Source organism: Coccidioides immitis (genome assembly GCF_000149335.2).
Source record: "Coccidioides immitis RS genomic scaffold supercont3.1, whole genome shotgun sequence".
Lineage (NCBI taxonomy): Eukaryota > Fungi > Ascomycota > Eurotiomycetes > Onygenales > Onygenaceae > Coccidioides > Coccidioides immitis.
In genome coordinates, this window is record NW_004504310.1 from 1,587,939 (window position 1) to 1,603,614 (window position 15,676).

Here is a 15,676-nt window from a genome sequence, read left to right on the forward strand (position 1 = left end):
GGTGTAAACATCTGGTGAAGTTAAAATGATGCGGATGGGTAGGCTCCATTGTGCTACTAAAAGCTACTTCACCTAGTGATCCAATAATAACTAATAATTGGGTAACTAAGTGGGGCGCCATGATTCTCTTTCATATCTTAATTAATGGTTTACAAATCCTCCCCATTTCTGCTATGTATGGCTTGTGCTTATCATCACGTGCCATATAACGCGACTGCCCAGCCTCGACGCGATGCTTTGTTTTGCCTGAAGAATATCTGACAACGTGACCCAAAGGCTAAAGTAAGGAATGTTTTGGGGAATTGAAATGCCGTTTTGTTAGTTAAAGGCATCATTGGCGTTCCCTTGTCCAATCCGTGGTCAGAAATGCGAATGGATTAAATGGCCTCCTACTCGAATCTGTACGATTTGGTGGATGACTTCGCGTATGATTGCAAGCGGCACATTAAACTCAAAGAAGACAAACTTCAGGGGTTGGAGGCCAAAGTCGAAGAAGCAAATGCTGTCAAGATTGACCTGGAGGCACGAATTGAATCTCTTGACAGAGAGAACGCTAAACTCCGGGAAGAAATTAAAAGTTTGCAAAATGCAAATAATGCCAGCCTCAGCGACGATACCATTTCAAAGGCCCTGGAAGCGCTAGACCCGAAGAAACTCATTCCTGAAAATCCTACCGCCGAACAAGTGTCTTCAAGGTCTTACTTGTCCCTAGCCAGCTCTTATCGCGATTTGTACAGGGAATTCTCTACAATATCTCGTGCGTTTTGCGCGGTTAGGGAGAGGTTAGAAATAACCCAGAGGAAAGCCACAGCCTGGGTTCGCGGCTTCAAACAGGGCTCTTTTCAGGTCAATGTGGATGGGGAGGAGGTTGTCTTTCAGCGAGCCGTCTCGAGCCAAAGTACTCGTCGGGAACCCAATGTGGGAAAAGCTGGAAGACCCGAACCAACCGCACCCAAGACTGCAACGCTGCCCCCAATTCTGAATACCAATTCGGACCCAATCATTACCAGCTCACCTCCTCCACATGACCTAGAACTTGCCCCAACACAATCTCAAGAGCCTGGATATGACCCAACTGAGCCACCTCAGCTTGTACACAGTTCTTCGGGCGTCCCAGAACTAGTATCTACGAGACCAGTGAGGAATAAACGTACAGACGAAATTGCGTGGAAACCGAGAACTTTAAGCATGGTGCAGACTGGAAGCTTCACCCGGCCCTTAACAATAAAAAGTGAACCTTCCTCTGACCAACCCCATGAAACCGAAACGAGCAACCCCCACAATCTTGATTCCGATGAGACACAAGATTTAGATGGAAGAGCGGACAATTTCCCAAGCAGTTCAGTTGAGGAGGACCAAGCTTCGTGTATTCAGACAGCAAATCACCAACGCTGGTCTGAAACGACGCCTCCAGTGTCTGGCTTGAAGCGACGGCATGCGCTAGAGGAGATGGATATCAATTCTCTGCCCCTTCCGCGGCAAGAAATAATGTCAAAAAGTAAGAGAAGGAAGTTTTCGTCCCGTGGGACAGCTGCGATCCCTTCTGTTGCGGAGGACGGAGAAGAAGAGATTGGGGACCATGAACACCATGGAGATGGAGATCGTTTTGTGGATTCTACGACTCGTTCCTCTGCTGCCCAGCGGGTGTTAGATCTCCTCGAGACACCTCCACCGAGACCTATTCTGCTCACAACACCCCGAACTATCATAAGGGCTTCACCCTCCCTCTCCCGGCCGGCTGCGAGGACTTCAACTCGACACCTCAATACCCACCGCAATAATGTATCTGAAAGCGAAGCCCGCCCAGAGGAGGAGGCTCTTCGCTGTCGCCCACTACATCGACTAAGATTGGAAGACTTTAAATTGAATCCCGACAAGAACTATGGCTTGAATTACGCATATGACGAGGTAATCAGGAATAGAAGCGTTAAACGATGCCTTCCAGGATGTGTAACACAATCATGCTGCGGGCCAGCATTTCAGGCGCTGGCGCGAGGCGAAATCCCAAGGGATGTCACCTTTAACACATTGAGCCCGAAGCATCGTGATCTCCTGGAAGAATTCCATGTGGATAAGAAGGATAAACTCCGGAACATTTCAAGCGATAAATTATACGAACTGTTGGTTGAAGCAAAAGCCTGGGAGCTTTCCAATCGATTTGGGAGACACAGATATACACATGGACGAGCAGCATCGCCTCCTGGTTTTTGGCGTACCGATATGCCTACCTCACAAGAGGCGCTTGACGATCGAGAAAAGGCTGGAGAGATGGAACGAGAGCGAGTCCACGTGAGATATAAGGAGGCCTTGAGAAGGGACGGCATTTGGAAATTTGCTGATGAATGACTTCTCTAGCAAGCACTGATTGTCCGTGGATGCATTTTGAAGCGAAAAATAAACTGGCCATTTTGGATAGACTGTAGTTATTCCATATATAAATCTGTAGATAAAGCCATCTTTTAAATATTGTACGGAGTATATCTCCCATACGTAGTAATGAACCGCTCTAACAGACAATCACAGGTCTGGGTACACTTGTGTTTATTCCCCAGGCTTCTCAGTTTTCGGAGTTCCCAAAATCCTGCCCTATTCCAGCAGCGATATATATCTCTGAATTGCTGCCACTGCCCAGAACAATTGAAACAATACCACTATCCAGCATCTAGTAACACAGCCATATCTATATTATGTTACTGTCTAATTAATTCGGACTCGGAGTTAGAGATGTGTACTATGGAGATATGCGAGCAAAGCGAAGCATTCGTGGAACAAGACGGCGATCTTATCTTCGACCATACAAAGCTGATCTTGCGAGGAGATGGCGAGTATTTCTATGCCAGGGTCAACTGGTGTGTCTCTTCACCCTCTGCGGTTGATATCAGTCAGCTAAAGATCAACAAAATTCTCACAAAAAACATCTGGCCGCCAATGGATTCTTGTTATACTCCCGCTCCCAACCCTTTACCTCTGAATTCCTACATCAAGCAGCTGAGTCTTCTATATTACAGTGACACTCCTGCTTCCCTGGAGCTGGGCTGTCAGCTATTGGCTGAGGTGGAAGTGTGCAAAGTTCTTCAAAGAAACCCACACCCCAACATTGCTCAGTATCTTGGTTGTGTTACCAAGAATGATAGGATAATGGGGCTGTGTTTTGTCAAATATCTGATGAACTTGTCACAGAGACTATGGGAGGCAACTCCCTTTGACAGGGTCCTTTGCCTACAAGGGATTGAGAGTGGCATTAAACATATGCATACTTTGGGGCTCATACATAATGATCTTAATCCATCAAATGTCATGATGGATAAGAGGGACATTCCTGTAATTATAGACTTTGACTCATGCCAGAGAGAAGGGGCTCAATTAGGTCTCAAGGCAGGAACAGTTGGTTGGGCAATGGAGGGCACTGTCTACACAACCCAGCAGAACGACTTCTTTGGGCTCTCAAAGATACAAGAAATCCTGATGGGAGGGGAAGAGAAGGGGAGACATGGCCATGAATGTTGAATTAAGGCGACAAAAATATTAACAGTACTTTCTGTAACTTCATTATCTCTCAAAATGCATTGTCAAGCTTTGTTCTTAACTCATACCCGTCACAGCAATATTAGCCCACTACAATGTCCTTATCCCTTCACTGCTGGGGTGGCACATAGCTGCTGGACTACTTCCACGTTCTGTCGCCACAGTCTGAAAGCTTGTATGTGTAACGCGTTCCACCAGTTCGGTATCCGGTGCGAAACTCGCAGGCGTTTGTGGGTGGTATAATCTCGCCGCAAGCCATTCTTCTAAGACTCATTCAGAATAGTGACCAGTCTATGGAGTCTTAATGCAACACCTTTTTGTGAAATAATCTAGGACTTCCTTTAATCGTCGGTTCTTCGACAGGAGTTTCGATGAGCAGAGAGCTTAGAAGACCGAGAGTTATTTATGACAATAAACTGGAGATGGGAAGGATAGGACCGGAGATGAGAGGCTTCTTCTGATAGAATATGTCTGTGGGAATAATCTGAAAGACTTGTCCAGAGCAAGAAAAGAGCAGTAGGGACAGCCATTCTTCATTAATCTCTCTGCGGGCACAAAAAAGGTCGGCACCTCAGTACTGCAAGCACGCGATTTACAACCAAGGCAACTGGCCGTCGTGTACTCAGAGAAGAACCACTGAAACAGTCTCCGACTCCAATCCCTGCGGGGAAGACGCCTGCTTCCTTGAAGATCTTAAGCGTGTTGGCTGGACATGTCGGTGCGGCGAAAAGGAAAACAGGATGGATGGATGCGTTGGCCCGCCAGCTGGGGGAATGTCATGCTCCCATTGGGTTTGTACTGCGTGTCAATATTCATAAAAGGTGTCACAGTCTTTGTCGTTACTCTCAAGAAGTCATGGTTCTCGCGGTTTTGCTGATTGAAATTCGCCATTCAAGAGTTCTTGCGATTTCAGCCCCCGACTCTCTGTAGCTCTCCGATCGCGAGTCATCTGACAGGAAGTTTAAAAGCTTGGGTCTCTCCCCTTAGGCTTCAACCGAGGTCGGAGGGCTGGAAATCACGTGGGGCTCGTCCATGGCGACGAAACGTCCTGAAGCAACTACTTCAAGTCAGTTGAAAGGGAAGGGCTTGATTCATCTGACTTTGCTAATGGCTCTTAAACTCGATAACTAACTTGCGATGGCCGACGATTGACGTTGACCGTTATCGATATGTTGCCAAAGATGGAGTCCTTGACGCGACCGCAGACCCGATTATCCGCGGCGTTATCACAACCGACAAAGCTCATGGGAAAGTACGAGGAGTTTGTGACGAAGAATTCCAGCTCTGTTAGCCAAGTCGAATCGGCGTTGCGATCTCTGACGTATATTATTCCTGGTTCGTGGCATCCGTCGATGATCTTGCCCGGTAAGCGCAGGGTTGTGTGACTGACCAGTCTCATCTCTACAGGGCGATTTCGAGAATCTGAACTGGCTTCAGAATCAAGTGAGTTGTGCGCTTTTGGCCTGGCATGCAACAAGCTGCTAATAATCTATGTAGTCCATTCTGGAGTTCAGCTTCTGTCGTTATACCATGACTCCCTCGTCGCCCGTGTCATTTCTCGCCTACCTCTCACCGTACCCAGATCCCCTCCCACTCCTCACGCACGGTACACTAAATATTGGACATCCAGCTCAGCCCTATATCGCCGAGTTGCGCTTGTTCTACAAATGATTAAATACACGGAATTGCTATGGGAAATGATTGCGCGGCGTCGTGGCGAGAAAATCCGGTGGCGCGTGGTCGTCCTTATTGAAGGACTCAAGGCGTTCTGCCGATTGATTCTGCTTCGGTTAACAAATTCGCGACCGCTGGTTAGTCCACCTCTGCCGGAGCGGGAAGTCGATCCACGGCCGGCAGAGGATGAGGACGAAGGGGGTGATTGGAACGGAATGGACACCCCGAAGAGTGAAGAATCATCCGAGACGAGCTGGACAATGCCGAGAACGGGGTTTTCATTGCCTAGTTTACCGGATGCGAGCGATGTTTCGAACTATCTTATCTCCAAGGTTCTCACAGCAGATGATGTCAAGCCACCAAAAACTTTGCTACATCGCGTTGCTGGGATGGGTCAGCTCGCGGAAGTTATGTATATACTCCGCCCGCTGATCTATGCCCTGGCCTTGCAGAGATGGAGCGGAAAGAAGAGCTGGACACCTTGCCTAATTGGATTTGGAATAGAATACGGATGTAGACAGATGGCAAAGAAAGATTTCCGCGCCAGGGTAGCTGGAGGCTTACGGGGCTTGACCGGCCTAGAAAGGGATGAGCTAAAGAAAAGAGGATGGAGTATGGGTTGGTGGATAATGAGAGGAGCTTTCTATGAGAGCATCACCAAGTAAGTCGCTTGAAATTTAACCGCCTTCTACTTAGAAGATTCTAACCCGAACAATAGACCCTGGCTGCAAGGCATGACCCAGCGCATGAAGGGCAAGCCGCTGCTTGACTTGGTGGGCAGCGTTATCGATGATTATGAATATTTGTGGGACAACTACTACTTTTCGACTGCCACTCTTTGAAAATTGGCTATTTCATTTGTTCTTCGCTCTGCTTCTGGCTTGGCTTTATATGCATTTAGCACGGTTGGGGATGGGTTATCCTTTCAAGGTTCCTCTTTACTTCTTTTTCTAGGTGTCGATACCCTGCGGCAGTGGAGAGCTACTTGTGTGGTCTGGACTAGTTAAAGCTTCTATCGTGGGTATCATTTTGTTATGAGGTTCTAATTATCTACTGCGCAATAGATAATGGGTTTCAATTCTGTCGAGGTCAAAAAATCTCCTTTGGTCTCCTCCCGTACCAATCTCGCAACTCGTCTTGCGCTTCCGCGTTTTCCGTTGAGGCAGTAATGAAGAATTGTGTCATCTTGGTGTCGTCGTCCTCAACCGCAGGCCAGTCTACCTTAAGACCAGCTTTCACTTCCAACAAGTCCTTTGCTGTTCCCCAGCTGAAGCGGCATTCATTTCCCCATCCAAACAAAGGATGCATCTCTTTCTTCAGCCACGTCACGCATTTGGAATCGGATGGATATCCACTCCCCCAACCATTGTTCATATGCTCCATCTCAACCATTCCTGCCCTCTGCCTTTGTAGCTCCTCATAGCAAATCTCCAGCGCAGCATCCCTAGTAACCTTTGCGCAGACACTCGCTGCGCTAACACACGGAAACAATGCGTCTGCTTTCTTCGCGACGGTAATCTTCAAGGATGGAAATATCCTTTCTAATTTCTTTTGATAGGTCTGGGGGTTACCAATCGTATCGATATATACCTCTTTAACGTCCACTCCACGCTCTTCAACAACCCCACGGATAATTTCCACAGTGGCGTCCATCGCCTGTGCATTGAGATTGTACACTGCAGCTCCAGGGCGTTGCATACCAGAAGAAATATCTCGCGCGGACAGCAGTTTTATGGCCCATCCACAAGACTCGTGTAGAGGGTGATCCGGCGTGCAAAGGAGACGCATGAGATTTGACCGTATCCCCGGCGTGAGAACTTTACTATCGTTGAATTGGTGTTCTTCAGCTAGAAGCGAATGATGTAGAGGCATAGGGAGGTAAAAGGCGCTATAGACCATCGGGCCAAGAACAGGGCCTCGCCCAGCTTCATCGACACCGAGGACGCATGGCGTGGGTGGAATTGAATGGTCTGGATGAGACAAGGTGGAATTGCCCGCTGCACAGGGTGTTATGGCAGCTGGACATGAAGAGTAATGCGCGTATGACTGGCCGGAAAGGAGTGAGGAGCGGTGTATTGAGGGTGGGTGGTAGATACTGGAGGATGGAGCGTCATGAGAGACATTGTTCTGCTCGTCTTCGGAATCACCCATTGTATTTAGGATTGTATCAGTCGCTAGCAAAGATATTTCATCTCAAATTGTCCACTCCGACCTCAGTGATGATTGACGAATGTCCTCGGCTGCGCGTGACATGCGTGCGGCGCGCCCGGCGATTGGGGTGTCGAATTGGGTTTAGTGCGGTCAGCTCGCGTCGCTGGAAAGGTGGCTGGCGAGTTTATTATTGTCGAAACGGGGAATCTATGAACGAACTCATCCACAAAAACGATCTTCAAGTGTCCAGTATCCCATTTGACAACTCAAATCGGGATAAAGCATTACAATTGTGCTTCCCGCTGGTTCTCCCAGGGCGTTGATACGCCTGGCGCTCCCCCCCAATCTCTAGCTCCTCTATACACGTACTCGCATACCGAACGACACAATGGCAGCACGACGAGCTCCTACAAAGGCCCGTGAGATGGATTTTGGGAATGTAGGGGTCGCAGGAAGGTAATATAGCCTTCTACACTTCGTCATCCGACTGGGCTACTGTCCTTTCAATTGAGGATAAGCTTCGCATGCTGATATTCTTGATTAGACGAACAGGCGTTACACTGGAAAAGGGGAAGCTTGACGAGCATGGAATGGAGGAGATCGATGGGATGTTTTCTTCGCCGGAGAAGTCGCCTATGCGAGCAAACCATAATGGCATCGCAAACGACACCGTATTAAACTCTGAAGATATGGAAACGGCAGGCAGTATGTTTACCTTGCTCGCTGCTGCAATATCCTGTTCTTATTTCGCCGTAAAAGTGCTTATACAACGCGATCCTAGGCAGCAGTATGCCCGAGCCTGCAGATATGCTCTCCGCCCGGCGACCTGGGCGTAATTCGTACGTCCTTCCCCCGCGTTCTCGATCGCCCATCAAAACCCATCTCAGCGGATCGCCTCGGAGGACACCAGGAATACGCTCCTCTCCAATCCCGCAAAGCGACCAGATATCCAGTCCATCTTCGCGGCCGGTCACCATGAGAGCTCTTGATCTATCGAGGGCACAAACCCGCCTTGGTAAATCGCCGCTCAAGCAAATCAGGGCTACCTCTATACCGCCGGAGCTCGAATCGCCCGCAGCCAGGGAGAGTGAAGAGGACGTTGATATTGAAGTGAGTGGCGAAACTGCAGATTTCTCGGACGATGGAAATTACTTGGTTGAGGAAGCTGAGGAAGACTCTGGTTTTGTGGAGCCGTATGGTGATTATCATGAGAGTGGCCAAGGTGGCCCTACCGAAACTGTGGAAAATGAAGACACCAATAATATCGAAAATGGAACCGAACAAGATGATCCGGAAGAGGAGCCCTCTCCATCTGTGGTAGCAAAGGCAGCGCGCAGAGGAAGAAAACGGAAGAGTACGCCTGTTGAACCTGAAACTAGCGCGAAGAGCGTGGACAAAGTGCCCCCTCCTAAGCGCAAAAGGGGAAGACCACCAAAGGCCGTCCGGGAAGAAGCAAATGAGGCCAATGCAGAGGGTCAAAACCCAAGGTCAGCCAAACGAACAAAGACAACGGCAGCCACAGGAGCTTCAACTTTGAAAATGTCCGCAGACCAAGAAAGGGATCTAAACCAAGTCATCGAAAATATTACGAAGAGAGATGGGCCTCACAACAAGCAGCGAAGCCTGCATATTCTCAGGAGAGAAGCTCCATCAGACGACAATGTCCGTCGTACGCGATCCGGTCGCGTATCAGTACGTCCTTTGGCATACTGGCGCAATGAGAAATGTGTGTACGGTACAGGCGAAGCCGAACTCGGCGAAAGGTTCCCTCTATCCACTATTAAGGAAATTGTCAGAATCGATGAGCCAGAACCAATATATACCAAGGCCAAGAGATCAAGTAAGAAGGCCAAAGCGAAGAAAAAGCGCGACGAGCTCTCTGATGAGGAAGACGAAGATGTCGAGCCTTGGGAGACTGACGAGGGGGTTTTCTACGGACCGGTAAAGACGTGGGATCCTGAACTGCAGGCTGGAACACTGCAGGAGGAATTGATGGGTATGACAATTCCGGTTCACACAAATATAGGAGTTATATGGACTAATAGTAAACAGACGTCGCCTATGCCCCTTCAGCCATTCAAACCCACGAAGTTAAAGGTTCCACATTCCGCTTTGCGAAAATCCTCAGTACACCATTCCTGGGCTCAGGGTTTGTGGAGATGCCCCCAGGCGCAGTCAAAAAGCAGAAAAACTCGAAAAGAATGCATATGGTGTTTTTTGTATATCGTGGCAGAATACGAGTTGATGTATCAGGACTCGTGTTCAGCGCTGGGAAAGGGTGTGTTTTCCAGGTCCCAAGAGGTGAGTCTTCCCACAAATATTATGTTGCCTCAACCAAGCCATGTGCGTTTACTGAGCTTGGACATCAGGGAATAATTATAGTTTTGCAAATGAATATGACAAACCTGCGGCTATATTTTTCACACAGGGCTGCATACCACTTGATGCGGATGGAAATATCGACACGGGTGCACCAGCTCCGCCTCTCCCAGATCCGACCCAGCAGCCACAGGAAGAGGGTCAATCACCGGAGCAAGCAGAGGGCCAGCAACCGCAGGAAGAGCAGGAGCACATCCAGGCAGTTGCGAAGGAAAAGAAAGAGAAAAAGGGGAAGAAAAGGAGAGGGAGACCGAAACAGAACCCTTAGCGAGAGATAGGGGCGGTACACCCGGCGAAAGATATCAGACAACTTAATCCTGGAACTAGGGAGACGAAATCATCCTCAATCTGTATAGAGCAGCAGTTGTCTGATTTTTGGCATGGTTTCCTACACAGGGACTAATAAATTTCTCATGAGGCATGTTCAAATTAATAAGTGGCATCTCCTATTCTTGTCTATAGTAATGCTACATGGTCCTCTATCCATGTGGAAAATCCATACCCTCATCTGATGCTGTACCCCTTACTTGCTCATACGCTCCTATTCCAGTTTGGATCAGTTTATGCATAGTTTCAAGACAGGATTCAGCAGAGAGGGATGAAAGTAAGGAGGTTAACTGGATAACCTGAAGGACAGCATTGCACATCCAACTTAACCCAAGCGTCGTATGCCTGGAGTACTTTGTGGATCCAAAATTCAACTGGTATCGGACCTCTCAAAGAAGGGCTTGAAATCATGTCTATAACCCTATCACAAGTCTTTACGCTCGGTTTTCCATCTTGTCATGTACGAAGGGAAGAGAGGCAGAGACAAAGCATCTCCAATTTTGACAACGATCCAATCACACAGAAGATCTACGACACTAGAAGAAACCAAAGAGGAATCAAAATGAGATGTTAGATCTCCTCCATGTCTGCATCTAGATCCAAACCCAGTGGCGGAAAGTCCCCCACTTCAACTTTCTCAGGTTTTACAAAAACTCCACATTTCTCTGGACAAGTGAAATAGCTCTTACCCCCGACGCTACCGTTATTTTTACCCAGGGGCTCATCGAATTCGATACCAACCCACAGAGGCGCCGGGTCCCCGGGGTTTAACGACACTTGTGCGCCTCCAGAGGGTATCGTTGGGACAGGACCAACGAAGCGGATAGTGCCCCTCCTGATATGTGGTGGACTAGAAGGAAGTACGATTGCACGTCTTGAGAGTTCAATGCCTTTTGACATATAAGAAGGGATCCTACGTGTATGATATTCTATCCGTAGAGGAGCTCACCTCGTTCTCTGATGTCACTTTCGTCTTTGTTCGCTTGGTTTCTTGCGACTTCTTCGGGAGTTAAAGCCTTAGGATCGAAGCGGCCAAGCTTTTGCGCCTTCTTCCAGGAAAGAACGGTATTTGGAAGTGACTCGTAGGTAGACGTTGGGAGGGTGTACTTTTCCACTGATGAGACATCCGTATAGTTTGGCCTGGCCGCTGGTGGCCGTAGGTCATGGATCTAAATACTTGTCAGCATTTTCCATAGAAAGTATTCGAATCACTTGGGGTCACGTTGCGGGTAAACAAGGGAATGAGAGAGAGTCACAGAAAAACGGACCAAGCAAGGAAACCCTGGTATATAAAGCAGCAACTAACCTCAATCTCGCAACCTTTGGCGAGGCCCCAATCACCAACAAGCTGGGAGTTGTTATCCATCCACCTGACTTCACGTCCGGGAGCTTTTAAGCGCAATCTTTGACTCCCAGGTGGAATTCCGCACATAGTTTCCAGTTTCGCTTTCAATAGCGAAACTGTCCATGTTGGAGTTATTCGACGCTCAGTCGCGAATGAAGCACAGTTGTCTCCAGAACAGGCATCAGCCGCAACGGTGACAATGACAGAAACATCTGCTGGCGTAGCCTGGAAAGCCATTGTGGCTCCTTAATCTTGAAGCACAGACGTTTGACGTTTCGTGTACAAATATATGGGGATATTGTGTTCAATATTGGCTCCTGAATAATGAGCCAGCATAAACTTAATTAACAGGGCAGTGACGTGGAAATATGTGCAGGCACTTTGTCTAAAACAGTATCGGGAAACAATCGAATTCCGAGAATATCAAACGCTCTCCGACGGCCAGTTGAAGGAAGACGCGCGGCGGGGTTTTGATATAATCACAGAATTAAGCGCTAGTCTGTGCATCGTCTTATCGATAAGAATGACCAACAACCTGCGCCTGCGGCGGCAGCACAGCCACTAGCCGCGTGCCATGCAGCATAGAGCACCCTGTACTTGGTACTTGGTACTGTGTACTCCGTACCCTGCAAGGATTTTAATTGATATTCAACGATTCGAGGCTGGCCCAGCTTTCTGGCACACCTACGATTTCATCAGTAACTATGCAACAAAGCCATAAGCGCGGGTAATACACTTACATAATCAAGTCACGCAACCACGTGATTGCCCCACAGAATCAGGCGCCGCAGCCAAACCTTAATTCATCGAACAGCTTTAGACGGCGCAGCTCATTGCACAGTTCGTCGGAGCACAGAGGGTGAAAGGGCTTGTGGATCGCTTCGGGACAGCCATTGCCCCGTCGATCCCAGTATATTGATCCTGTCTACTTTTTAAAACCAAGGATTTCTAGAGAACTTTGGTGATCTCTCAAAGCCAAACATGGCAACTGACGGGCAGGAGGAGATGTACGAGGAGGAACATGTTCATCGGGTCTACCAAGAAATTGCACATCATTTTTCATCAACGAGGTACAAGGTAGGTTAAATTCATCTTTTTACTTGTTGAGCTCGATCCTCTAGGCTGACTCTTCACTCTCTAGGCTTGGCCAATTGTAGAGCGATTTCTGACCGAATTGGCCCCCGGCTCCGTTGGGCTTGATATTGGCTGCGGTAATGGTAAATACCTGCCGGTGAACCCAAATATCTTTATAATAGCTTCAGATAGGTAGGCGGATAGGAATCTTCAATTTCAGTTGTGTCTAAATTAACAATGTGCAAACAGATCCGAGGCTTTAATAAAAATTGCGAGCAAGCATCAGCCGCATTCCACTGTAATAGCTGATAATTTAAGTCTTCCCCACCCGAACGGATGCTTTGATTTTGCAATTTCAATTGCGGTGGTGCACCATCTATCGACCCGTGAGCGCAGAGTCAAGGCTGTTGAGGCCATTCTTGATACATTAAAACCCCCTCAGGACAGCTTTGAAGGTGGTAAGGCCCTCATATATGTTTGGGCTCTCGAGCAAAAGAACAGCCGGCGAGGTTGGGATGCAGGTGATGAACAGGACGTCATGGTTCCTTGGGTGAGAAGGGGAAAAGGATCTGACAAATCTGCTGAATCGACTCAGACGTTTCTCCGCTACTACCATCTTTACCGATCAAATGAGCTAGAAGACGACATATGCGCAGCTGGTGGCCGTGTTCTGAACCACGGCTACGAGAAGGATAACTGGTGGGCCATTGCGACGCCACTCCCTCGATGAGCAAAAGGTTATGCTAGGATTCAATTTCTCCATTGAGCAAGGATTATATCGACCATGAACTGAAATGCAAAATTAATTTAAATCCGAACTCGGGAAAAGAGCAAGAAAGACAAAAACACCAAAATTAGGTTTACATAATATGCTGTTCCCAGACCTTGCGAATCTACCATACCGATTCCCGCGACCCCAACCCGCGCTATGCATACATGCTAAGTAAATAGACCCTTCCGCTTCCATCGTCTTATCGTCTGTGTGCTCGGGGCCTTGATCCCCTTCGAATCTGCGTCGGACCTGGCTCGGGGTGGAATAGTGAAGAAGCCATCGCTGGATGAGGCTCACCCACCATTTGTGAGGTGTATGCAGGGATTCCAGCAGTGAGCTCCGCCAACGATGGGAGTTGGCTTGTGCTTAAGCGGTCTCGTCTCGAGAGGGTGTTTCGACGCGCTCTCGGCGAAGACTGCGTTGGGGGGGCGGAAAATGAGAATGGTGTTACTCCTGCTCGCTGTGCCATCTCGGCTTCACCAAGTTGCCAGTGCATGGCCTCTGCTGCTCTCCAAGGTATAGCCATTTCTTCGGCTATCCTTGACCACATTTCCTCCTTGAATCTGCATTTGGATGTTAGCCATAATAATCGAAGACCCCGGCCCTGATTGCTGGTTTGGCACTTACCTTTCATAAAGTCTTGCTAGCCTGTTCTTTCTGTCTTCATCCCATTCGCACCGCCTTTCAAGATAATTTTGATAATGTAGCCGACAACTTATGGGGCTTCTTCCTGGAATTCTTTTACTGATATCGTCCCATTTCATTCCTCCTCCCCGAAGCTCGAGTATTAATGCGTTCTCTTCAGGCGACCACTTTGATTGCTTCTTGGCAGGACGTCCTCGAGGTGATGCATCCTGTAATGGTCTCTTAGCGGAAGACCCGGGTCGCGACGCTAGCAGGGCTCCTGGAATTTCTGGCGAAGCCGTCGAAACCGATGGTCTTGGGAGAGTACCTAACTCTGAGTCGGGTGGCCTGGGTGATGCGGTTGCTCCCCCAGCCGTCGTGGTTGTGCTCGTCGCCTCTTTTTCCTCATCATGAGACCCCAAAAGCAGTGAGATATCCAATGTGTCTGCGGTAAAACGTGGAATGATGCGCAGGACCATAAGGCAATGCGTCGTCAGCCGGCGTTCCGTGGGCTGCTCTCACCACTTTCCAGGGATGACTATGGTCTCGACGCTCTTTAGATGAAGCGGTTGCGCGTGGTCCCTCGGAGAGCCTTGGGCACAGGTAAAGTATTTGACTTTATTGCAGCCTAAAACCTCCTCTCACCGATTATTCGCAGAATCCTAAAGCTGAGTCGGCTTTCCAGAAGCGGTTTGACGGGATCTTCGATTTGCCGGAGAAGACGACTCTCGTCCGGTTTGTCACCGTGTGCTGTCTGCGTTGTGGGACAATCAAGTGCCACTTTCAATGATTGCGGAGAGGAACGAGAGATCTGGAAAAATAATCGAAGCAAAATCAGATTTGACCGTCTCACGAGCGTTGTAGCACCGTCGATCAGGGCCTTCAAAGTGGGTTGACAAGACTTAGACCGTCAACCAAACCCGGCAACGCAGCGACAGGAAGGGAAAATTAGATGGTACAAATAGTCGGTCAAAGTGTCTGCACCCTGTTGTTGCAGCTGTTATTTGCCTCCTTTTCTCTGACAACCAATCGATGGCCTTGAAATTCCTGATCGAATAAGATCGACTATTTGAGCGAACGGCACCTTTCCCTCGACCAAACAAATCTTGATACACGCCGTATCCTGCTTCCAGTTGTGACTTGGAGGCTGTGTCACCTGAAATAACAAGCAAGGGAATCAAAGAAGAGCAAAGGTTAGAAACCCAGCAAAGGAAATTGAGATTTCGACCCCCTACGGAGAAATTCAGCAGCAGGTATGCCACGAGGTATGACACGCACAGACAATATTGTATTTTAATAAGGAGTGAATGGGTGAAGAGTGGGGTTGGAGAAACTGGAACAATCAAGCGGAGCTTCGCGTTTCCTTTCGTCGAATTCAAGCAAAAACCCTCATAAATAAACTGATGTATACAGCAAGCTATTATCAGGCTCTGCTAAGTCAAGGCCGACAAGCAATAGCCGGCGAAAAAGAAAATGGACGGGAAAAGTGCGGACCACTCGACGTGCCTGTTTCGCGATTAGGACGTTACCGAGCTTTCAAAAACTGACCAAAAAACCGTTATATTTTCGTCCGCGAGGTTTATTTTATTTGTGGCTCCAGTGTCTTCTTGCCTTTTTTTTCGATTCTTATGTTTTGGGCTTTACTTCTTGCTCCCGTCCCTTTTTGTGCCAGGCCGAGAGTGCGTAACTACGCGCAATAATTCGTTTTCTCGGCACTGTTGCAAATACGTCGAAAGGGCTTCTATCAGGATTGAGGAAAAGTGTATCTTGAAACACGCATCCCTTGGACTTTGTGCCTGAGCTCG

General features: G+C 48.4%; 8 protein-coding genes across 8 annotated transcripts; 5 read left to right on the forward strand and 3 right to left on the reverse strand.

The window, feature by feature from the left end:
- Positions 1-381: 381 nt before the first annotated feature.
- Positions 382-2,346, forward strand: CIMG_02538 (uncharacterized protein; the record flags this gene model as incomplete). The annotated part of the gene is made up of 1 exon (XM_001248766.1): positions 382-2,346. One exon carries the CDS (start codon positions 382-384, stop codon positions 2,344-2,346), a length of 1,965 nt encoding a protein of 654 aa, XP_001248767.1.
- A 387-nt stretch (positions 2,347-2,733) lies between these two features.
- On the forward strand, positions 2,734-3,507 carry CIMG_02537 (uncharacterized protein; the record flags this gene model as incomplete). Its single annotated transcript, XM_001248765.1, has 1 exon — positions 2,734-3,507. One exon carries the CDS (start codon positions 2,734-2,736, stop codon positions 3,505-3,507), a length of 774 nt encoding a protein of 257 aa, XP_001248766.1.
- A 1,101-nt stretch (positions 3,508-4,608) lies between these two features.
- CIMG_02536 (peroxisomal membrane protein pex16) lies at positions 4,609-6,296 on the forward strand. The gene is made up of 4 exons (XM_001248764.2): positions 4,609-4,860; positions 4,933-4,968; positions 5,023-5,860; positions 5,918-6,296. The coding sequence occupies exons 1-4, from the start codon at positions 4,695-4,697 to the stop codon at positions 6,039-6,041; spliced, it is 1,164 nt and encodes a 387-aa protein (XP_001248765.2). The 5' UTR covers positions 4,609-4,694; the 3' UTR covers positions 6,042-6,296.
- On the reverse strand, positions 6,203-7,402 carry CIMG_02535 (ribonuclease HII). The gene has a single exon (XM_001248763.2). The coding sequence runs from the start codon at positions 7,348-7,350 to the stop codon at positions 6,289-6,291; it is 1,062 nt and encodes a 353-aa protein (XP_001248764.1). The 5' UTR covers positions 7,351-7,402; the 3' UTR covers positions 6,203-6,288.
- Positions 7,403-7,589: 187 nt separating this feature from the next.
- CIMG_02534 (cupin domain-containing protein) lies at positions 7,590-10,117 on the forward strand. Its single transcript, XM_001248762.2, has 5 exons — positions 7,590-7,806; positions 7,895-8,055; positions 8,132-9,346; positions 9,403-9,651; positions 9,720-10,117. Exons 1-5 carry the CDS (start codon positions 7,739-7,741, stop codon positions 9,995-9,997), a joined length of 1,971 nt encoding a protein of 656 aa, XP_001248763.1. The 5' UTR covers positions 7,590-7,738; the 3' UTR covers positions 9,998-10,117.
- A 35-nt stretch (positions 10,118-10,152) lies between these two features.
- CIMG_02533 (cell polarity protein) lies at positions 10,153-11,830 on the reverse strand. Its single transcript, XM_001248761.2, has 3 exons — positions 11,363-11,830; positions 11,006-11,225; positions 10,153-10,946 (listed from the first exon to the last, which is right to left on the reverse strand). Exons 1-3 carry the CDS (start codon positions 11,636-11,638, stop codon positions 10,627-10,629), a joined length of 816 nt encoding a protein of 271 aa, XP_001248762.1. The 5' UTR covers positions 11,639-11,830; the 3' UTR covers positions 10,153-10,626.
- Positions 11,831-12,115: 285 nt separating this feature from the next.
- CIMG_02532 (tRNA methyltransferase) lies at positions 12,116-13,872 on the forward strand. Its single transcript, XM_001248760.2, has 3 exons — positions 12,116-12,478; positions 12,543-12,667; positions 12,725-13,872. Exons 1-3 carry the CDS (start codon positions 12,383-12,385, stop codon positions 13,203-13,205), a joined length of 702 nt encoding a protein of 233 aa, XP_001248761.1. The 5' UTR covers positions 12,116-12,382; the 3' UTR covers positions 13,206-13,872.
- Positions 13,215-14,779, reverse strand: CIMG_02531 (MYB DNA-binding domain-containing protein). The gene is made up of 2 exons (XM_001248759.2): positions 13,875-14,779; positions 13,215-13,810 (listed from the first exon to the last, which is right to left on the reverse strand). The coding sequence occupies exons 1-2, from the start codon at positions 14,348-14,350 to the stop codon at positions 13,447-13,449; spliced, it is 840 nt and encodes a 279-aa protein (XP_001248760.1). The 5' UTR covers positions 14,351-14,779; the 3' UTR covers positions 13,215-13,446.
- Positions 14,780-15,676: the final 897 nt, after the last annotated feature.